The following is a 23,572-nucleotide window of genomic DNA, read 5'->3' as shown; positions in this document are numbered from 1 at the left end:
CATTTTGTACTTTCAGTGAGTTTAGTGCTTCCGTGCGGGTTAAAACCCTCCACAGATATCCTTTGGGGTCACTAATGTAGTACTTTGGCCTGTTTTATACAATACAGAGTTCAAGCAGAGTTTGCTGTTGGTGTCTTTGGATACACACAAAGCTCCCTTTTGTTTTCTCCTGCCAGTACTTTCAGCTGTTATAGCAAATGTACTAATGAGGTTTAGCCAGAAGGGCACTCAAGAGTTAAGGACTGAATCAGAAGGTTTCATTGTTAGTCTAATATTGAGCATAGCAGTGTTACAGAAAGAATAAAGTGCTGATGTTTGCAGTAAACTGTGCCTGAATGTCCTTGCTGAATAAAGTAAATGGAGAAGAGTTTCCCTTGGGCAGTGGTTTGTGCCATGTGTCCCACTAAGTAGAGCTGTGCAAAAGTTGACTTTTACCGGGTCAATGTTGCTGTGAAATAGAGGCTGTTCTGGTTTGGGTTCCACAGAGCATTTCCAACAGGCATTGCTTTCTAACCAGCAGGAAAGGAGGAAAGAGGCAGCAGTTTTGCCTTTAACCTTGAAAAATTCAACAAAGATAGAGGAGTCCCTGAGATTCTGTGGGTCCCTTTAGGCTTTCAGTGGTGTGAGACACGGTGTATGTCTTGTGACTGTCCGGTTCAAGTGTTTTCACTTTGTTCATGCTTACAGCCCACAAAGACAGATTCTTTAAGTGGGAAACTGAAGGACAGTGTGGTTGAGGAAAATAGTGCCAGAGTAGTATTGGACAGCAGTTCAGTTGATACTTGCTGTCCTCAAGATGTAGGTTTGTCTTTTCCAGTCATCTATCACTGCCTTGCTGCTGTGCTTCTAAAACATGGAATTGTGATCACCCTCCAACCCTTCAAGGCTCTGTTGGACTGATCTGTTTAACCATTACAGTTGGAGCCAGAAGTGTGTTTTCAAGATTTGAGATGAAGTACTGCCAAGTTTCTCGGCTAGAAATGTGAGAGTTATTCCCTGGCATGCTTTCAAATTAAAAGGAAAACCAAAATACCCTTGATTCAGAAGGTACTTAAATGTTATGTCAGCAAAACATAAACCTATGAGTAAATTAGGAACATATTCCCTTTTCTGATTTCAGTAACTTAAGAAGAAGAGTTTGGTTTTCCTAAATCAGGGCAGTTTATGGGTTTAACTCTCATCCTGAATTCTGAAGAGTAACAGAGGGAAGAGAAATATGAATGAGAAATTCTTGAGTATCAGAATTTCCTGATTCCAAGTATCTGTTTTTCCAGATGCCTGAACACTTGGTTTTTGTGGGAGCAGACCCATGACTTTCAATAAAGTAAACTTGTTTGTGTGCAAAGGAAAACAATGTGCAAAGTTTAGTGTGTAGCAGTTTCTGAAGGACTGTACTGAGACAAAAGGATTATGAGCATCAACTGTGGAACTCACAGCCATGTCTCTTAGAAAATCCAGGGAATAAATTCCCCTAATGTTGCCTATTATGGGGTTATTTGATTATTATATAGAGTTAATTGATATTCCTGGGTATATCATGTTATAAATAAACATGACTGAAGAAGGGGACAAAGAGAGTATGAAATACATCCAATTTGGCATTTGGTTTCATGATCTTGGAAGCTTTCCTAGACTCTTGTCCAACAGTTAAAACCTAATTTAGAGCTGGGAAATATAAAATGCACTTCTTATTTATTACAGTAAGAGCTTGGTGACTGTAGACAATGCTCTGCAAACAAACACCAGCAGAAAGAGGCATCCTCCTGAGTCTGTTGCAAAATAATTTGGACAGTGTAGAGACCAAGGCAAATGAGGTTATTTAGGACACTAGTGTGAGAATGGCTCATGAGTTTGGTGTGCATTTGGGGTTCTTTTAATTTGTATTTTTAAAAGATGAGATGAAGAGTGATAAACTGTCAATATCTTAGCTTTTCTTTTAGTACAAATGTCTGACTTTCTGTTTGTTCTTTACTTCCCTTCAATCAATGGAAAGCAGCACTAAAGGAGGCAAAACACAATGATTGAAATGTCATTCATGCCACAAACCTACTCTTTTTCTGCACACAAAGCTGCAACTTTGTTTTTCTTAGTCTGGCCCTGAACTGTCATGAATCCTGCTTCAACACTGAGGTCTCCAACTTCTCTGAAGGTGGCTCCTTGATTTGTATCTCCAGGTTTACTCTGCCAAATGAAAATCACGCTTACACCTTGTGTAGATGCTGGAATCCTTTGGGATTGTCTCCTTGCCTCCAGGCTCCCAAGGTTGGCTATGAGGGATGTTTTTCAACCAGCAACCAGCTTTTTTTCTCCTCAAACATGGCAGATGCACCCAGCATCTGAAAACAGCTTTACAGTCAGAGCAGCAGTGACAGATGGCAGCTCTGCATGTCAAGACGTGTTGGAGCTTAAGGTAAAATTACATTGGCTTAGTGCAATGCACTAAACAGAGGTGCACAACATCTCCAGCAAGGCTGAAGGAGAAGCTCCTGGTGCCTCCAAAGCCAGCTCTGGTCCCTTTGGTCAGTAGATGACTCCCTGTACTCTCTCCACCAACTCAGCCCAATGGCTGAGACTCTTCAACAGCTCTGCAATAACCTGAGAGGAAAATTGAGAAAGAGGCCTGAGGATTTACACTCTTTGATAATTTCTTACCCTCCAAAAGGCAGCTGTGGTCTTGACATCAACCTTAAAAATGCCTGTACTTCAAATATTACATAATGTTCAAATTTGATCTCTTGATTGCAGATTTGGACAAAGATGTAGCAGGACCCCAACAATGTAAAGGAAAATTTAAAGATACTCTGCCTTTTTATAAGTTAATGAATAATTATTCTTTTAATAATTAAAATTCTATTTAAAATTTCCCCGAGTTTATCTTGGCCTGTAAGGGTCTTTAAATACCTGAGTCCCCCTTCAAGCAGCATGCAGAGCTCTTCATGCTGGCAGCGGAAGACCAGAGAGTGAAGGGCTATGTATGGAGATTTCTGCCAAGGCAAACTGTGATCCCAGACAGTGATGGCAAATGTGAAAGTCTTGACAAACAAACAAACAAACAGAAAAAATAGAGGTCAAAGTCCTGAATCCCAGCATGTGAACTGCTAAGCAGCTTCTGACATGGGAGGGTCAGTGCAGAGTTTGTAGTATCATATGGTCAAAGTTGAATGTTGCACCAAGACTGTAAAGGTTACACAGTGAAAGAGACAAAGAGGCTCAGCCTTCATTTCCATACCAAAAAGACAAATAGGTTTTCCTGTGAGAGACAACTGTTAGTTGGGATAGTCATAACTATGTCTTGGCCTTCCCAGGCCATCCTTAGCCTCTCCCTTGGTCTGGGAGATGACACTCTCCTTTATCTTTTTTGCCTCTTCCAGGTCTCCTCCTTGACTGCACAATAATAATTCCAGGTGCAGAGGTTTGATGTGCTGAGTTAAAACCCAGATCTGGAAATGGGGAGCAATTGGAAGAGACTACAGTTGAATTCTCCACAGCATTTGATAGAAGTGAATAGGCAAAATACACTTGTATTGTTGGTACTGAGTGTCAGCCCTGCTGTGAGTTAAAAGGGAAGAGCTTTCCCAGAAACAGCAGGATGATGATTCTTTAAGTGTTATACTGTAAATTGTCAAAAATGAAACATCAAAGTCATGTAGAGATTGAGACATTCTACAAATTCAGCAATGTTTTGCAATGAAGAGTGACATCAGAGCTGAGGAGGCTTGTTTACACAGGCCAAGTATATTTGCCAGGTGAGATGAGGTGTGGAGACCAAGAAATTATTATCTACAGACCATGGTTTTATCTTGGACAAAACCATGCATTTTTCTTGAACTATTTTCAGTTCCCCAAGGTAACCTTATGAGAAGATACAACCACAACAAAGACATTTCAGACTATCAAATCCATTTCTTGAGATATAACATGTGAAATAGTATTTCTTAGTTATAAGATAAAGTTTAGTGGGACAAGTTCAAAATCTGCTCTGAAATACATGTGTAATTCTGCACAGGTGAATTCCTCTCCTTCCAAATCCAGCAGGGAAATGATCACAGGTAACATCTGTTGGAAAGACAGCAGGCAGAGGTGGAACTTTAATTTCTGGAGTGCAAGAACTGTGTAATTCAGAGGCTGTTGAAGATCCAGCTGGGATCAGCTGCACTGAGTAGCAATTCCTGCTGCTCATCACTGCTCTGTGAGGGATCAGGTCTGTCCCAGCTCTGCACAGGCTGGACCCCAGAGCTCTTGGTGCTCCAGGCACCAATGTTTGCAAAGTGCTGCTTTATTCCAATTCTTCTCTTGTGCTCATTTACAGGAGATGTATGCTGCGGACACTGGCAAGATGTACATATGAAAAAAGTAAATAAGATTATAATAAACGATAAGGTAAACTAAGAGTAAATATGGAGCTTCTATCTTTGTACACCGTATTCAGCTTTTATGTCTTTGAGTAGTTTTACAGGACCGAAGCACCTCAAGTTTGCAGTGTAGGACTGAGATCATTTTTCCAGTGGTTCACATAGGCCACATTTGTTAGGTAATTTGTGTGTCTAGAATGGGATGCCAGAGGGGCTGTGAGAAGCCGAGGAGCTGTGCGGACATTTCTCTTTGAAGTGAATGTGTTAAGTGTTTTCGTCGACACAATAAAAGAGGCGGATTGTGGATCTTGAAGAAAAGTTTATTAAAGAGAGTGAAAAGCCCCTCACACCTAAGAGAGTAGGAAAGAAAGAGTGCGCCGTTCGCTTTTTAGCAGCTTTTAATGTTAGAAAGAATGTAATCGCTGGGGGCAGAGCCCACTGCAGTGGGACCTCCCTCACAAAAGTGCCGGGATAAATCCACTTCCCCCGAGCACTGCAGGCGCCTCCTCGACAGCCCGCAGAGCTTCGCAGCTGCTCCGGGGCTCAGGAACAGCCATGTCCACGGCGAGGATCTGCTGCCTGCTGCTGCTCACGCTGGGGGTGCTGGCAGTGGCGGTGACACTCGTGCTCATCCTGGCTCAGCCCGGCTGCGCTCCGCAGCGCTACCTGCACGGTGCCGTGGCTGCTGACACCGAGAGCTGCTCCCTCATCGGCCGGTACGTGCTCGGAGCGCTCGGCTCCTCGGCTGCCTTGGCGTGTGTGTGGTGACTCGGGCTAGCCCAGGGGACAAGCGCTAAGCACGCCCGTGGGCTGCGCTTCTGCCCCGTCCCCGCTCGGGCTGCGCAGCGATGCTGCTCTCGCCGCCGGAGCAGACGGCGCCTCTGCCTCCCTGCCTGATGCTTACTTTCATTACAGTGTCCCAAAAATTTGCAACTGTGCAAACCCTCGGTCTTTTGGAAGTTATAAATATTTGTAGTATACAATGCTGGTTTTAAGTGGGGATGGAAAAATTTTACTTTTTATGGCGTGGTAGGTCTGTCGGATAAGTGACTTAGAATAAATCAAGAAGTTAGAGGAGCTTGCAGACTTCAGGCTTCATCAGAGACAAGGAAGGCAAGGCAGGGAAAGGGGAATTGGCATCCCTGCCTTTTGGGGTTGTGTGTGTCTGGACTGAAGGCTGCAGCAAGTGTGTCTGCTATGAGGAAAAAGCAAAGACCAGATTTAATTGAAATTCGGTCATGTCAGTAGAAGTACAAAAAACATATTTACATCACTTGGAAAGAAAGATGTAGGTTAAAAAATTCTCTAGATGCCCAGGTTGTAAAGCTTCAGTTTGTGTAAAACATGTCTGTCAAATATTTTGACTCCCACGTTATTATTTTACTGTTCCTTCAATTATGAAATGCCTGTATGCATGAAAGCAGAAGGATGGAAGTTTACACTTGATGCTCCAGTGATGGATGCTGGAGCTGTGTGCTCTGCTGTGTGGTTCAGGGAGTGAAATGAGATGTGGTGCCATAATACCACACTTGGCCATGCCTCACCTCTGATTCTGGCACAGTATTTGTGAGTAGCTGGAGAAAATATACTGTGGCTGTACATATGTCAAGCAGTGATATGGGATTTTTTATGTGAAGCCACATGTTCTTCAGAAAGCAGAAGTATTTTAAAAATCACTATTAATGGAAAAAAGAGGAAAATACATAATTGGATTGCCCAAAGAATCTGCTGGGGAAAACCACTGCATTTGTTTATGCAGCTATTGTAAATTTTAACTTGATGTAGTGTATAATCAGCTGGAAGACGTTGAAGTGAGAGCCATAGAAATCTGTGGCCAGTGGACAACTGAGCAGCTTTGTCTAGTTGATTACTGATGCTGGGCTCTCACTTTTCCTTTCCCTTCTCTCAGCAAGAAACTCCACAGGCTTCCCCCAGCCTCCACCACTGCTGCAGCTCCAGCTCACTTGCTGACAGGTCTGTGCTGTCCCTCCAGTCTAATGGACCAACTTAAATTTCCTACAAATAGCCTGCCAATGATCCCCACAAAATCCTGCCCTTGCTTCACATTCCCATTACATTTTTTACCCCCTTTTGCCCATCCTGGGCCATCTGCACATCAGGTCCTGCTCTGTCCTCCAGTCCTGCCAAGCCTCTTGGACCTCCCCAGCCTTGGCTATTCTCCTCTGCCTGGGCTCTACGCTGCTCACCCTCTGCCTGGTGGTCAGCTCTACTCCCCTGCTGCTGCTGCTTTTCCCAGTATCCTTTGCCTCCAGCCATTCTTGGAAATCTTTGTGCTCATTTCATGCTGTCCTCAGACTTGGAATGGGACAAACTCCTGTGTTGTTCTCCCAGCTACTTCTGTGCATGTTCTTGTAAAAGATTATAACAAAAGTAAAATTGTTTATAAAAATGTTCCTCTGTAAGAGAGCTTGGGATTGGAAGTTTTGTATAATATTTGCCCTTTTTTTGTTGTTGTCATATTTCTTTCTCTGTCCCACTGGCCCACAGTGGTGGCTTCATTTTTCCCTCTAGCAAGCTTATGTGATCTTGTTAATTTTCTCCCAGACATTTCTATGCTGTTATACCTGTATGTCACTTTTTAAGCTCTCAGCTCTTAGCACATGATGGTCACCACTATATTAGCTCTCAGAGCAACCTGTGAGGTGAGAAAATGTACTTTCACTGGTGAGGAAGTCACATGGCAGTGACACTGCGAGGATGCCACAGCAGAGGGGCTCAGCCTTTCAGAGCCATCTGCTCTTCTCTGTGACCTCCTGTGTGGCTCTGCAGGGCTGGGGTTTCCTCAAGGCTGACTCACAGTCCCTGACTGGAGCACCGTGAGATGAGCAGCATACAGCTGCTTCCTGCCTCATCTTTACTGAAGAAGATTTTAGCATCTTAGGAATTTTGCCTCAGCAGTAGCAATAAAATCCAATTTCTGAGAGTAGTCTTGTCCATTAGGCCCTGGTGTCCTCACCTGAGAGCTGGCAGTTCATGTTCCACTTTACTTCAGCAACAAGGGGAGAGCAGGGTAAAACCAAGCAGCCCTAGATTCCAGTCCCTAAAGACACTGCAGGGCTGGTTTCTCCCTGCTCTTCCTCACTGACCTTGCAGACCCTCTCTCCTGCTGTGACCCCAGGCTGTTCCCCACAGCCACCCCTTTCATCCTGCAAATCCCCACCACCCCGAGCTCACAGGAATCTGTGCAGGGGATGCTCAGAGAACTGGTCTGGTACCTAAAGACTTGGAAACTAAAAGCAGCACCTAATCCCTGACTTACTTACAGATTTTATTATTTAATTAAAAAATCTTGTTTATTTTAAAGAGCAACTCAAACCACATGCTCAGTGGGCTGTCAGGAATGAAATTCCTGGGGCACTACATGATACTCTTGGTTTAAGATTCTTCCATTTGGGAGTCTTTGTGTATTCCTAGTAGAATTGTCAGTTGAACTTACTGAGAAGAGCTGAACTGAACCTCTTGCTCAATGAGTGGGATAGTGGGCTGGGAGAAACACCTCAGGGCTCACATGTTTTCCATCTTTGGAGATTGTGTTAGTGTACTCTGGATTTCTGAAATCCTTATGCAACTCTTTGGGTCCCTGCAGAAAGTGAGCAATCTCAGTGAGCCTTCAGCCTGTCACAATCCATGCTGGCAGGTCCTGAGCTAAACTTCCCCTTAGCCATCAATGCCCAGCTCCCACTGCTGAACAAGGTTGGGTCTCTTGTTTTTTCTGCTGGACACTGGGGGCTGAAAGCAACCTCAAACAGCTGCCTGGTCCAGACTAAGACCCTGCCCTGGGAGAAAACTTGTCCCTGAATGACGTGAAATACTTTGATGAAGAGGGATGGGAGGTTAAAATGAGAATCAGAATAATTTTTACCCAAGGATGTGAATTTGGTGCCACAGTCCACCTCACTAATTTGTCCTCATGTCAAGAACCCTGAGGAGACAGGAGATTATTGCCCTGTTACAGTAAGAGGTACTCAAACTTCACCTCTAACTCTGAGTCACTTGTTCCCTCCTGGAAGAGGCTCTTTTCATCAAGCATGCAAAAAGCTCTATATTCCCTACCAGTGTGCTGTTTGAGCTCTGTCATCCACTGCTCTGCATTCCTTTTTTTTCCCAAATGGCAGAAGCAAGAAACAGCCAGCATAAAGTCAGGGACAGATTCAGGAGAAATGTTCATTCCCAGTGGTGGGATTCACTGCAGGAAGGCGAGCTGGCCTGGCCTGGCCCAGCAGCCATCTCTGATTGCACTTCTCCAATGTAGCCTAGCATAAACCCTGGGAACTGGCCTTTGAAGTCAACACCCCCCGGGGGGACAGCCTGGTGGGGAGGGTGAGAATGGTGAGACTTTAACAGTCAGAAAACGTCTGCAGCCCTGGGAAGCTCAGTTCTAGCCAGACAATCTGATGCAAAAATCCTTTTCAGTAATGGCCCAGAAGATTTCTGAAGTATGTTTACATCCCAAAGGATTTAGTTTCCCTTCTTGCATGTTTTAAATTTGGTAACTGGCCCTTTTTACAGAAGCAGTTTTTACTTTTGCTCTTTATAAATCCTAAGGAGGCAGCTGCTGTATAATGGGTGGTCTCCCAGTCCCCAGCCTTCTTTAGCAGAAAAAAAATCCAATAAAATTTAATAAGTTTGCATTTCCAGTGTATTCAAGAGGGTTTCAGCGCTCCCTCTGGCCTAGGGCAGAACTGCCCATCTTTGCTGACATTCACCCTTCCAGGGAGGGTGAATCCCTGTTTGCTGCTCCTGGAATGGGACTTGCTTGTTAACACCCTCTTCTGCTCCTAATTATAAGGAAACTCCATTAGTGACTAAACCCTAATGCTGAAACTAAGTGGCAGGAAGGATATGGGACAGAACATTGTTATCAGATTTTGTCAGCCCCAGCACTGGTAAGGTGCCACACTTTGATTAAGCATTTTGCATTATAATTAAGCTCATTGCAGCAGAGACCCATCTAAAGGGAGCCAGGTAATGGGACATAAATCCAGATGTAGTTTTGCTATATATAATGGCCTTAAATTCTCCAGGCATCACTTCCAAGGAAGTGGCAGGTCCCTGACTGGAAGTGAGTGAGCCATGCACAGGGAGCCACATGTGACACACCAAGAGCCAGCTCAGGGTATTTTCTGTTGAGTTTCAGTCTCTGGAGAGGCTGGAGGGAAAGGTGTCAAGGCTGGAGGTCAGTGTGAACGTGCTGTGAATTTGGGTGAGAATCTGGTACTTTTCAGACTTTGGGAAATGTGCTTGATGTAAAGGTCTTAATGCATTGCATTGAAATGTGCACCTGCCATCTCCAAGCTTCTTTTTAAAGCTGTTTTTCACCCAGAACCATGTTCCCTGTCACCAGGCTTTGTACATGTGTTGCCTCACAACCCATAATCCAGGGGCTCTTCGAGCACTGAAGTAGCAGTGCTGCTTCTTCTTTTTCCAACTTTCTAACATGCTGTCTGGGTCTTCTGCAGAGGTGACTCGGTTTTTTAGGAAGCCTTCGTGTCCTTCCTTACTGTGGTGAGTAACTAACAGCTTTCATTTCAGAAAAACACCTCCAAGGGACATTGGTGGGTGAGTCCATCCCCTGCTGCAAGGGGCTGAGCCTGAGCCTCAGTCTCTGTACTCAGAGCTACAGCCATGGAGCTCCTAGGAGGCCAAAAGCCATGCAGACCCCAAACAGAAAGCCTGATGTTCCCTACTATTTCTTTTCTTCCCACTTGTCCACATGTCATTTCCTTACAGGCAGTGGTTCTGAGATGTTTAGGGAAACAAAGAAAACCCACAATCAATGTGCTTGCTGGCAGCATCCTGTTCCCAGACCCAGCAGGTCCCAGCCATATCAGTGGATGTGAAATAAACAGTCTCTGTGTGTGCTCTGTGTTCTCATGCAAACTCTGAGAGCAGTTGCACTGCAATTAATGAACTATTCCAATTTCCCCTCTATGGGAATACATGAGCAATATTTATCTGAGTTAAATGTTATCTGAGTTATATGAGGTAAAGTTATCTGAGCAATAACCCAATAAAACAGGTAGCCTTCCTAGCAAACACCAGTGCTAGGTACTGGCAGGCTGTGCAGGAAACACCACCCCATTTCCACTGCAAGGAAAAGGTGTTTTTCAGATCTCTTGAGGGAAGCATGTTTCTCTAACAGAACCTGTTGCTGTCAGCAGCAAGGGGCTGCCTTAATGCCTGTGTGTTTTTCATGTAGCTGTACCTTGTTAGAAGCAGTTGAGGGGTTTGTTTCCTGTTTGCTTTTTGTTTCTTCCTTGGTTTTGTCTTTGGGAATAGCGGGGGCAGAATGGGGCATTTTGGTGCTAATAAGCCCATGAAATCACAGTGTAGGAACGATGGAGTAACTATTCTGCTAACTGACAGGTTGTTTTGGGACTTTACTTCACATGGTCCCAGTGTTCCCACTTCAGTGCTTCTGTCCAGTTGACTAGCATATGCCTTTATTGGGAATGGCATTTGGGAAGCTTGAGATCAGTTGTTTGGTTCCTAGTATGTGGAAAGCCCTGTTGTGTGCTCCAAGCATCCTTCTCCATGTCTTAGGACTCCTTGCTGTCCTTTTTAGTCCACAGCATTTGTGAGCAGCTGCAGTTCTCTGTATCACATAACTTTGCCCAGAAGAAGTCCAGTCTCACACAGATCTGGTCCTGGCTGCTCTTTCCTCCTACAGACTCTCATTTTTTCCCCTCTAATTGTTCCTTCTCACTCCAGCAGAGGAAGGTGCCCCTCTGTGCCCTCACACCCTGCACTGCTGCCACTACATTTCTCCAGCTGCTCCCCTCAAGTTGCAGGGGTCCCAAGGAGGCATTTCCATGTGGTTCCTCCATTCTGATATTCCTGGATTTTAATAGTGTCTTTTTTTCTTCCCTCCCTGCCACAGGGACATCCTGAAAAGTGGAGGCTCTGCTGTGGATGCTGCCATTGCTGGCTTGATCTGCACTTCAGTGATGAACCCTCAGAGTTCAGGCCTGGGTGGTGGGGTCATATTTACCATCTATAATGCCAGCACAGGTATGGGCCTGCCCTGGCCTCTCCATGGTGCCTTGTCCCTCTGCAGACACACAACTGCTGTGCAGAAATCAGAATCCTTCCTGCTCTCTCACAGGAATATTTTGAATATAAAAGCTACATCACAAACCACACTTGTACTATTAATCCAAAGCATCCACCAAAGGGTGCTGTGATTGTCATTTCACAGCAAGAACATGTGTGGAGGAAAGAGCTTTGATATAAAATGAACTCAGTTTGCTTCTCCTTCCCCCTCTAAAGCAATCCCAAAGTACATTCTAAAGCTGCACAGCTGATTGCAGCCAGGTGGGAGTGGCTGAGTGAAGCAGGCAGGAGGTGAGTGCAGCCTGTGCTGGCAGTGTTGTGCTGGCAGTGCCTCAGCTGAGCCCTTGGGTTGGCATTTGAGGGGCTTGTGCTGCTCTGGCAATGCCTGCTGACACTGGGGCTGTGTCACACTGCTGTCCCTGTGCTGGTGTGACTCCCCAAAGCAATGCTGAGCCTTCCTGTCCCAGGAGATGCATCTCCAGAAATCTAAACCTAGCAATGTTCAGTGTCTGCTGGGGAGCCTTTCTGTGTTTGGCTTATGCTCTAGTGTTGTTTTCTTGCTTTTGTGTCTTCAGTGTGGGAGTTTCTAAGTCTTGGCTTCCAAAAACCCCCAGAGCTTATCTATCTAATAGTAATATCAACAATGAACACTAACAATATCATAGTTTTAAAAACCCCTGCCAAATTGCTTCTCAGAGTCACAAATCTGGAAATGTTTGGCTTTATCTTATGCAAGAGCTTAATTTGGCAGAACACCTATATTTTTCTTCTTTTTCCTTTTGCCAGAGCCATGCAACTTCATTTCCTGACAGCAATCCTTCTCTGCTACCTGAGTTATGCTGCTGCACAGAGCTGCCCGTGGCTGTGCACAGCTCAGGAGCTTGATGCAGCACTCTGGGCTCCTGCAGCACAGCTGGCTCTGTGGACAGATAAATACAGAGCAGAGAAGGAGGCTGCTAGACCTGAAATATGAGTGTATGCAAGTGGGGGTTTGGGGGTTTTTTGTCCTTTTAAGCTCCCTGATACATACAGAGCTTTAAATATGAAAATTTAAATATGATATAATATTAAAATTTAAGTATGATAGACTTGCCTCGTCATCATTTGGTAAATGGCCCTCCCAGGAGCATGAGGCTCACATTATGTCTCTGTCATGTCCCATCTGCTAAAGAAGTGCAGGAACCTGCAGCTGTGAGGCAGCATGTCCCAGCCCATGAACCCTGGGGGGAACATTCTCTGGCTGGAGACAAGCCCTGGCCTTCTCCCTGTCTTTTACCTTTAGGTAGGCACTGCTTGGTTTGCTCTAAACAAAAGCACAGGAGTCAAGGACAATGTGCTGACACCTGACCCTGCAGGTACATTTGGCAAAAGGCTGCAGAGCAGCTCAGCTCTGGGCCAGCAGCATGTGCAGCTGACTGAAGTGTGATGTTCACCTGTCTCAGGAAAACAACATTATGCATTTCCCTCTTCTTCTTTCTAGGAGCAGTCGAGGTGATCAATGCCCGTGAGACAGCCCCACGAGTGTTTCCTCACAACTTATTGTCTGACTGTGGTGCTGGTTTCCCCTTTGGTAAGGACACAATCTGTGCCACAGCTGTGTGCCCTCCTGGTGTGCACAGAGCTCAAGGTGGGGAACTGAGCACCTCACTGACTTGATCTGGAGTTCTGTTTACTTTAACACACTCTACCTGGATTGCCTTTTGCAAAAATAACTAAAAATACTAGGTCCATAAAAATTCCTGTTTGGTAATAACAGTGGCAACCCAACTGAGCAGCAAGACAATGGGGAGCCAGCATGAGGAGAAATCACAATGTAAATTCTCCCTGTAGGAAGCCTGCAGTTCAAGACTGGATTTCTCAAAGCTTTAATTCCCCAGAAGTTCTTACAGATAAAAATAAGATCAATAGCTTTCTGGAAACAGAAGAAATAAAATTCACAATCTCACACAATGGTGTGTCTGCTCATGTCCATAGATTGGGGAAGCACACTGGCACATCAGGGGCTGAGTTGCTGGGCTCAGGCACTCTTGCTTTAGCAGCACATCTTGGATCTGTCACAGTATTGTCACAGTACAGCTGGTCTGGACTGGACAAGGTAAATCTGACCATAACACAAATCCAATTCAAATTTCCTGGGCTAGACAGCCACTGGCTGATACTTCTCTCCTTGCCCAGCATCCTGGCCACTCATGTGCTTTCTTCTCATCTTGCATGGGTTTGGCAGAGGTATCCAAGAACATGTTCAGACATGAACTAGACTAGCTGAATTGGATTTGTGTTATGGTCAGATTTACTTTGTCCAGTCCAGACTAGCTGTACTGTAACAATATCTTTCCCTGTTTTTGCTGTATTCATTCTCCTTCCCTAGAATGTTATCTTCTGGGGTGTGTCCTAGGTCCTGAAGGTGGTCTTATCCTGAAAGCCTGAAAAGGAATCAGGAGCTACTCTGGTTGGAAGGGACAGTTGGAGGTCACATTTTTTTAATTTCTCCAGGGATGGAGAATTTCACTGCTTCCCTTGTTCTGGTCTTGACCAGGCCCCATGAGCACCATTTCTCCAGCACCCAGCTGGCACCTCCCTTGCTGCAGCATGTGCCCGTTGCTTTCAGCACACCTCAGGCCTGGCTCCAGCCTCTCTATACCCCTGCTGTTCAGTAACAGGGAAAGGTAATAAACAAACCAAGTCTGCTTTTAGAAGTCTTGATTGCCTCTACCAACTGAGACTTTGATTGGAGAGCTTGGGTGGAACCCCCAAGCCAGTGACGTGCTGGGTGTGACACTGCTGTTGTGCTCCTCAGGTCCCCGCTGGATTGGCGTGCCCGGAGAACTCCGTGGGTATGAGGAAGCCCATAAGCGACACGGCCGCTTACCATGGAAAGCCCTGTTTGAACCAACCATCAAGCTTCTTTCAGAGCCACTGGTCATTTCCCCAGTTCTGGACAAAATTCTCCATCACCCAGCCTTCGCTGGTCTGGGGAAAAGCCTGTGGTACGACCCAGGAATGAAACTGCACTGTGAGGGTCACTGTTCCCTCAGCTCCAGCCCCTTTCTCTGACATGCTGACATGGAGCACTGGCTGCTGCTGTGGTTTGTTCTCAGGGAATATTTGCTGTAGAGTGTGAGAGAATCAAAGAAGTGGGTTTTTAAAAGAGGCTGCAGTGTAACACTGCCTTGGAAATATACAACATAGTCCAGATCAGCTTATGGTAGGAAAAAGAGGCCATTTGCCCTGGGCAAGAATAGGCTCATGCTGTAAAATGGATAAATGTTCTTTAACAGCCCACTGCTATGATAAATGTTCTTTTTTAACAGCCCACTGCTATGATAAATGTTCTTCTTTAACAGCCCACTGCTATGTGATGGTCAAAGATTTCTGAAGCGTGGCGATACCTACCGGTGGGAAGCGCTGCAGCAAACACTGCAAACTGTAGCAGAACACGGAGCTGCAGCGTTTTATGAGGGAGAGATAGGAAGGGCCCTGGTGGAGGACGTCAGGAAGGCTGGTAGGTAACAGCTGCAGGTAGTCCTGATACACACAGGCCCTGCTCACAGTGAACCTTTACCAGGGGAAAGCCAACACATGCCATTTGCTTGTCAATTGGAGTGGTGGGGGGCCACCTTTCCCCAGTTCCTATAACTCAGGTCCAGACACAGAACTGGGACCACCCACTGCTCTGGCCTTTGCCCACTGTGCTCATGCATTGGCCCCTCTGACTCCTTTAGGCTTTGTGACATCCTGAGGCTTGTCAGCACATGGCAAGTATGATGGCAGTGCTGTGCTGGGTGGAAGGAGTTTGGGCTGTATGGGGATGGATCCTCACAAGCTTTACCAAGGCTCTGATGCAGGCAGCCCACAGCAGCAGTACAAGTTGCTGTGCTAATGGCAGCTCCTGGCTCTCTGTTGAAGGGTCCAGCCTCTCACTGGAAGACCTTCAGGCATACAAAGCAGAGGTGTCCTCAGCTCTGAACATCACCCTGAACAACCACACCAAGGTATTCGCTCCAGGACCACCCATGGGAGGTGCAGTGCTCATGTTCATCCTCAAGGTATTGGAAGGTAAACTCCTAATGGAAAACGGTCAGCAAGAGGTTTCAGAGAGTTTTGCTTTCTGAAAAGTGAGTGAGATAAAAAAAAAGTGAGAGTGATAAAATGCAATGGGCAGAAATGGAGTTTTTGAGCCAGAATGGGGCCCAAAGCAGCAGTGTGACCATGCTATGCAGCAGGAGGATGAACTGGTTCACTTGTACAGTGGATCAGCATCACCACAGCTTCTGCAAAAGCCAAAGCATGCGTGACTTCCCAATGCTTCAAAAGAAATTGAAGTCACAGTGGAAATTAGTACTTGGTTGTTTCTGCATCCACATCCTGCTGAAGCATAGGGGAAGCCTGGTAAGAACTGGAGTGGGAAGAGGAGGCTCCTTTCAACATTTTTTTTTTTTACATTTTTTGAAAAAACATTGCCTTGGGTCTATTAACAAAATAATTTCATCCTGCTCCATAGAGTATAAATTCCATAAAGCATCACTGGCAACACCTGAGGAGGAGGTAGAAACCTATCACTACATTGCAGAGGCCCTGAAGTTTGGAAACATGCTAAGACCCCGCATGACCGACCCAGCCTTCTCTGAAGCTCAGGTGAGCTCCATGGTGTGTTGGTGCAGTGCTACAGCATCAAGCAATGCTCTGACATGCTCCTTCTTTGCAGCCTGGAAGGAAAGAAAATACTTAGAGCTGCTGCTAGAGAGCAATGCAGCTGAGTTGGTGAAGGCAGAGGTGGGATCAGGCTGTTCACTCTGCAGCTTCACTTGCCTGACAGAGAATGTGCACATGCTCCTGCTAATGTTGAGGTGCCTCAGTGCTGAGCTTGGTCCATTTTGTGGGATGAGAGTGGCATGGGGCTGAATGCTGCCACTCCAGACCCCCAAGCTCTGACTAGTGGAGTTCCTGAGGCCTCTGTGTGCCCAAAGCCATACCTGTGCTTTGGTGACCAGCTCAGTGTCCTTGCTGTGCTTGCAGGTGCCTGTGGGGACCCTGTTGTCTGAGCAGTTTGCAGAGTTTGTGAGGCAGCGGATAGATGCCCGTGGTGACCACTCACTCAGCCACTACAACCTGCTGGAGTCCCTCTACAACGACAGATACAAAAGTATGGGCACGAGCCACATCTCTGTGCTCGCTGCAGACGGCAGCGCCGTGTCTGCCACCAGCACCATCAACTACCTGTGAGTGACCCCTGTCAGGTTCACAGGGGAGCTGCAAGGGCTGGCTACCAGCAAAGCCAAACCCCTGGGTTTCATTGGTTTTGGCAGCTTCTGGGCTGTGAATGCCTTTTTCATGTGACAGCAAAGATTTGTGAGCATCAACTCCAAGGGTTGTCATAATTCAGGAGGATGCGAGAATTTGCTGAGGCTCTGGCTGAATTTCTGTGGGTTGAGCAAATCCCCACAGGCACCAGTGACAGGGACCTTATATCTGTCACCAGCAGCAGCACAAATTCCTTTTGGAAACCTTCACTGGGACACTTCCAGGCTGGGAGGAGATAGAAGCTCCTCACAGGGTGCCATGTGCAGTTAATGTCATCCACAGCAGGAGAACCCTGGGCACTAAAAGGCTTCATCTTTCCTCCCTGCAGGTTTGGCTCTCTTGTGTATTCTAACCAAACTGGGATCATTTTAAATAATGAGCTTGCTGACTTCTGCATATCAAACAGAAGCATTAAAGCAGGTGAGCATCCTCATCCTTAGAATAAAGCACAGGGCCAGGGGATGGATACACAGGCTGTGTACCAGTGGGCAGGGACAACCTGTAAACTTACAGGTACTCTTTCCTAGATCTGGATGAGAGCAAGTTTATTTCAGACTAAAAGAGGATAAAGCTCTGTAGTGTATCTGTGTCTACTCACATATCTCCTTGTATGGAAACATGGGACTTTTGGGTTCTAACCAGGGAAATCAGAGGTTGAAAAAAATGCTGATGCTGATAACTGGCTGGTGGGAAGGGGAGGGAAGAAATGAAGAAACTACTGCTAAGACAAGCCTGGAGATATTTGAGGCTCATCTATGACTCTGAGTGTAGAGTTGCTGCAGGCTTGCACTGAGCTCTGTGACACAGCAGTGCTGCTGCAGACATGGCTCTGTGCCATAAGCTGTCCCTGCTGCATCCTCCTCAGCCTGCTGGGAGAGGACACCCAGTGTGCTGCCATGGCAGGATTTCTGCTAAGGGTTCCTCATCTGGTTGGGTGAGCTGCAGCAAGTCCTGAATACTTGTAGAATGCCCTGTCCTGCATCAAGAGAAGCCTGTTCAGCTTGTGCCATAAAGGTCTCAGTTTCCTGGGAGACAGGCTTTCAGTACAAGGACATTTTTCTATAAATCTGGAGTATTTTAAGGAAGGAGCAGCAACTTGTTTTTCTGTGGGAGACAAAAGAAAGTCAAGGTAGATGAACCTGTGCCCCTCCTACCCTGTTTAGAGCCACATGGAAAGAATAGTATCTCTGCTTCTGCTCTAGGAGAGAAGCCTCCTTCAGCAATGGTGCCTTCCATCCTCATCTCCAAGTCAGGAGACATGCTGGTGATTGGAGGAGCTGGAGGGGGCTGGATTGTCAGTGCTACCACCATGGTAAGTGAAAACCACAGCAAGTTGCCAGGACTTTCAGCCCTCTCAGTTTTCTAGCCATGGTCAATCTCTACTCAGCTCCCCTCAAATCTTGACTCCTTGGTGCTTTTTTTAATTTGTAGTTTAGAAGTCACTAAAGGCTGCAGGCTGTAGGCCAGGGAAAGTATTCTGGGAAGCATTAGGTGCTAATCCTATTTTTCAATTGCCCCAAGCATCTAGTATTGGTCACCATGAAAGCAGGACACCAGGCTGACAGGACTGTGGGTCTGGCTCAGTGCAGCCTGGGTTGGACAACCCAGGTTTTATGTCCAGTAGGGCAGTGTGGAATTTGTTTCATTGCAGGCGATTATAAACAAACTGTGGTTTGGCTACGACTTGGAACATGCCATTTCAGCTCCTGTCATGCATACCCAGGGTGACAGTGTCCTATTTGAGGAGTCTTTCAGCAAGGTGAGTGGTCTTGGTGGGAAACAGATTGCTTCTGTAACTCTCCTGGGTAATCTTTATTTTGCCTCTGGCTTCTTGTTTAAACCTCACTTTCTCAACCAGACTCCACACACACATCCTACAGTTTCCCACCTGGCAACGTTAAGATCTCAGGCCCCTGCCCCATTCACTCCATTTCCTCTTCTCTCCCCCCACAGGAGGTTAGGACTGGCCTGCTGGGAAGAGGACATAAAGAAAAGAAAGATAAATTTGCAATGAATGTTGTACAGGGAATTTCCAAGGAAGGAAAATGCATCTCTGCTTACTCTGATAAAAGGAAGCTGGGGAAGTCAGCTGGATATTAGCGTGAAATGCCATCACAATCCACAAAGCCACAGGAGATTCAGAACACGCTTTGCTTGGACATGCCCATAATTTCCTGTTCCCATCAGGATGTCTCCTGGAGCATGGGCACAGTCTGTGATTACATCTAATTCCAGTAGACTGCAGGTCATCCTCAGGCAATACAAGGACAGGTCAGCTAACCTTGTTTAGAGATACACCTTTCATTACTTATGTGATACACAGAGAACATATTTCTTGAGCACATCAGTTACTCAGAATGAGAGAATACAAAGTGTGAAAGGAAAATTGGTCCAAACCCCACTGAGAACACTGTGAAATGGCCCAGCTGTACCTTCCATTCCTGATGGAGTCTTTGTTTTCCCTTCTCCTGGGATGAACAGGCTTCAGCTGAGCTCCCTGGAGGTGCCTCTCCCTGTGGTGAGATGGCTCCCAGTCTGTGCCAGCTCTCCCTCCTCAACACCAGTACATCAGTCTTTGGGAAGGCAGGTCAGGAAGGCATGGAAAAGTTTTTGGAAACTTTAGAACTTTCTTCAAATTGCAAAGTGCACGTGATCAGGAGATGTCATTTGTAGCCCTGAGCTCAGCCTGACCAGGACACCAGGACTGCTGAGAAGTGATGCAGCACTCTCAGGTATTAGCAGAATTCTCCCATATCCTTCATGCTCCAAATTCCTGTTTACCACAGCTAGTCTCTAGTGTTCCCTTCAGACCACAAGGAGGGCATTGTAGGACTCTAAGAACTATCACAGAAAGAGAAAACTTTTGGAGAAGGAACCTGAACGCAAAAGGTCCTTGATTTTTCACCTGGATGCAAAGGGTCTTTTGCAGTTTATCCATAATAACCCTGTTCAAAATGGCCAAGAGAATTGAACATTTAGGAAGGTAAAATCTAAAACCCCCAAAGCTCTTCAAATATGCTGGGTCAAATTCCCAGAATCCTCCAAAATTCCATTTTCTGAAAGCTTCTGAGCCTGTCTGCCCTATGGGCACAGTGTTGTGTGTATGTCTGAAAGAGAAACCAGAACCAGGCACTAGCAGAGCACCCCCTCACACACAGAGCCCACAGGACTTCTAGTTCTCCAACAGATAGAATCCCTCTGTAAACATCATAACAAGCACACACTATTAAAAAACACACATTTAAACAAGGCCAGCTAGATTTTATGCCAATGTTTTTACCCACAAGATCTGTCCAATAAAGCCATCAATTTACTGAAATCTCAGCCTTCACTTGAATTTTAGTGATGGTCCCAGTGAAGCTGACCAGGGCCAGACGTATTTTCCTTCAGAAGCTGTACACCAAGGACTGTAGCACAGCCCCTGCTGTATCAGTGAATGATTGCTGAGTTACCAGATCATAACCACAAGCCCTTAATTGTGCAGCTGGAAATCAAATTACCATGGATTTACTCCATGCACTGCCCTGCTCCCTTCTTGTCCAAGTGGAGCTCATCTTAAAGCTCCCAACTCAGGAAGAACTGCTGTTTTCTCCATCAGAGCTGCTCACTCACACTTTGGAAGTGGCCTGGCACCCTGTGAGGCAGCATCACAGTGCTGGTGAATGGGAAAGGAAACAGCCCCACAAGCTGAAGAGGGGTAGTTTTTATGTTCATTTGGAAGGGGTTACATTGATTATGACTACCAAAGAAACCAAATCTATCTAACTTGCTGAAGTTTTGTCCCTTGATGAAGTCCCTTATCCCAGCTAGCAGTTCCTGGGTGCATGAGTTCTGGTGCCAGAATGCCACCAGGCAGAGCTGTGCAGGGAAGCACGGCCACACCCCATCTGCAGCTCCCACCACAGCACCAGGCATGCAGACCACGCTGAATGCTGGCTCTGGCAAGATCCGTGGTTCTTTCCAGCTGACCCCACTGAGCTGAGAGTTTACAATCAGCAAATGAGAGTGGCACTGGCTGGAGACAGGGAGAGCACTACTGGCTTCTCTATTAGGCTTCAGGGCCACCTTCAGCAGTGCTCTGCTCCCTCTCCATCATTTCACTACAGAAAACCCAAGTCACCAAGTAACTAAGCCTCCCATTACCTTTGCTTCTGACACACCTTAGGGTGAAGCACCCTGCAGTACTCCAGCCTCTCACCTTTCCAGTGCAGTAGTATCACAGCTGCTTCCCACCACATAGACATGGGAATATTATCTTTAGTCCAGTACTCACAGCAGTTTAACTGCTTAGTATTAACTTTGTGAGCCAGTGAAGTGGTTTAAAAACTCATCAGAGATTTAATTTGCAAGACAGAAGGGAATGGGAGTGCAGATCTCTCAGTGCATCAGAGACTTCCAGTCCTGCAGTCCTTCCTAACAGAACACCTGGTGAAGCTGAGATTGTACCTGCTTTGGCACCTCTGCTCTTGCCGTGCCACCTCCTCACTGCTGAAATCTGCTTGGGTCAGGAGCCTCTCAGTTTTGTCTCCCCACACTCCTGCTCCTCCCAACAACAGAGCATTATTTTTGTACTGAAATCAACTTACATGGACTTTTAAAGCGTCATTGTACAGAGGCTGCTCTATTTTCTAATGAAGTCTAAGTTATACTTTTAATAAAGTGTTTTTAAACCTGTCTGTGAGTTTCTCCTCTAAACCTGTTGCCTATCCCATCACACAAGCACAGAGGACTCCATTCAGGTGTTTCCAGCAGTAACAGCTGTTCATTCTGGAGCCTCGTATGCTGCTGGAGAAGCTGAGGAATGAATGGTGCAGCTCATGCCACTTGTCTCTCACAGCTGAGTTTTGTTCCCTTGCAGATGGTTGCCAAAAGAAAATTGTGGTAATGTCAGACTGAAGAATAGGGGCAAGAGGTGAACCCTCCAGCTCATGATCTGAATTGCCTTTTAATGGTACAGCTTCCTTTCACATCAGCTGGAATCAGTCATGGAATGTGTGCTGTTGTCCATGCCCTGCACTGGGGCAGGCAGCCCACACCAGCACACTGTGCACAGCCAGGAGCAGAGCCAGCTGGTTGCATTCCAAAGGTGGGACATGGAACAATGAGGGACCTCAGAGACCATCTGTCATGGGCAGGGATGTCACTCCCTAGACCCAGTTGCTCCAAGTGCCATCCAGCCTGTCCTTGAACATTTCCAGGCAGGGGACAGCCACAGTTTCTCTGGGTTTAACCCCTGCCAGGGCCTCACCACTGTCACAGTCAAGAATATCATCTTAATATGTAACCTAAATGTGTCCTCTTTCAGTTCAAAGCCATTCCCTCTTGTCTTATCCAGAAGACTTTTCCCTCCAGCTGAAACATCCCATAAGCTGAGCAGCCTGGAGGATACAGTCAGAGGTTTTACAGCAGGAACCACTGACTGACATCTGGCTGTTGATGCCCAGACAGCCCCATCGTAGGGTGAGTAGTGGGGTGTGGTATCCAAGCAAGTGGCAGAAGTGCCTGCTCCATGTACAGATATGTCCAAATGAGATAATTACAGCTTGCAGAAGTATCCATAGCTTTTTTAAAAAACATAGGATATAAATGCAAGCTGTAGCCCAGTTTAACAAATCATTCCTCTGCAGTAATACTGCTAAAAAACAACCAAACAAATCAACTTCTGCAGAGTCAAGAATTCAAATGCATTTATATAAGAACAGTTGTAACTAGGAGTGTTTTAAGCTTTCCACAGGGGAAGTTTTTAAACACAGGTTGTAAATAATAGGGGAATTTTCTGACTAGCAAAAAGAAATTCAGGAAGGTAACAACAACTGCTGCATCACAAACTGTTAGAGGCAGCCCAGCAGCAGCCACTCAGACCTGTACCAGAAATCAGGATTGTCTAACAGGCATTTCCCAGAAATTAGTTCCCTTCCAATTTTGGACTACGTGTAATGACTGTAAGATTCCAATAAGCTTATTCTGCTGTGCAGTAATTCTCTTTATTCCCCAGGTCACATCTAGCCAAGAAAGAACTCAGCTAGTCCCAGTTCCAAAGGCAGCCTGACTTTGAGGAACACCAGTAGTGGAATTACAAGAAGTAGAAAAGTGTAAGTCTCAGTTAAGGAACAAGAGCACACAGACTTGGCCCCAAACTGCTCTCTTGAGGGAACAAGAGGGAACACAAAGACTAGAGGTTGTTTACAATCACTGTCTTTGCAGCACCACCAGTAAGAGCTCAGGAAAAGGAGCCAGAGCACACCAGGGGCATGTTTGGTACGAGGCACTCATTTGGGTCAAATGATATAAACAAATGTGTATGTGTGTCAAAGTCATGACTCTGATTTAAGCATCATCTAGCTTTCACTTTATTCTGTGAAACTGGGCTCTTCTTGACTCCAGCCACTTACAGGAAAGAGGCTGAGTAATGCCTAAAACTTCAGCCTTTCATTTTCTTTTCTGTATTTTAAGGTTCTCACAAACTGACAGGATGTTTCAACAAGCCAAAGAGATGAGTTAACTTACTGCCACTTGTGTATCAAGGATTTCAAAAAGACCACTAGAGTGTGACAACATCCTGGCCCATTTGGTTTTGATCTTGGGCTAAGTTTGTGTGATGTGGTGTATTGGTCTGTGGTGGTAGGTGAACACCAAACCCCCTCATGCAGGTACAAACACTCTCAGCTGCTCCATATCAGACAGGGATTTTTGAGAGCTCATTTACAGTCTGGTAAATAGTAACTTACCTTTAAACAAGAGTAGCTGCAGTCTGCCCTTTTTCAGAAGTTTCATTTCCCCAACCTCTAATATTTCAGGCCAGCAGTACGATGTAATAAAAAGCAAAGTGGAGAAAAACAAGCTTG

General features: G+C 46.0%; 1 protein-coding gene across 1 annotated transcript; it reads left to right on the top strand.

Moving 5' to 3' along the window:
* The first annotated feature begins 4,880 nt into the window (after nucleotides 1–4,880).
* Nucleotides 4,881–21,401, top strand: GGT5 (gamma-glutamyltransferase 5). The gene is made up of 12 exons (XM_015644012.3): nucleotides 4,881–5,068; nucleotides 11,254–11,384; nucleotides 12,907–12,996; nucleotides 14,224–14,413; nucleotides 14,771–14,928; nucleotides 15,333–15,482; nucleotides 15,928–16,061; nucleotides 16,443–16,645; nucleotides 17,056–17,147; nucleotides 17,930–18,039; nucleotides 18,379–18,486; nucleotides 18,681–21,401. Exons 1-12 carry the CDS (start codon nucleotides 4,908–4,910, stop codon nucleotides 18,825–18,827), a joined length of 1,674 nt encoding a protein of 557 aa, XP_015499498.1. The 5' UTR covers nucleotides 4,881–4,907; the 3' UTR covers nucleotides 18,828–21,401.
* The last annotated feature ends 2,171 nt before the right edge of the window (nucleotides 21,402–23,572 follow it).

The sequence above is a fragment of the Parus major genome, chromosome 15 (assembly GCF_001522545.3).
Source record: "Parus major isolate Abel chromosome 15, Parus_major1.1, whole genome shotgun sequence".
In the NCBI taxonomy this organism is placed as follows: Eukaryota; Metazoa; Chordata; class Aves; order Passeriformes; family Paridae; genus Parus; species Parus major.
The sequence above is the reverse complement of the archived record's forward strand: the minus strand, read 5'-3'. Positions and strand labels throughout refer to the sequence as shown.

Excerpts from the sequence above, each read along its gene's own strand:
- GGT5 (XM_015644012.3), top strand. The coding sequence starts at position 4,908 with ATGTCCACGGCGAGGATCTGCTGCCTGCTGCTGCTCACGCTGGGGGTG. Across the intron at positions 11,385-12,906 it reads CATCTATAATGCCAGCACAG|GAGCAGTCGAGGTGATCAAT; the intron begins GTATGGGCCTGC and ends TCTTCTTTCTAG. Across the intron at positions 18,040-18,378 it reads TTGTCAGTGCTACCACCATG|GCGATTATAAACAAACTGTG; the intron begins GTAAGTGAAAAC and ends GTTTCATTGCAG.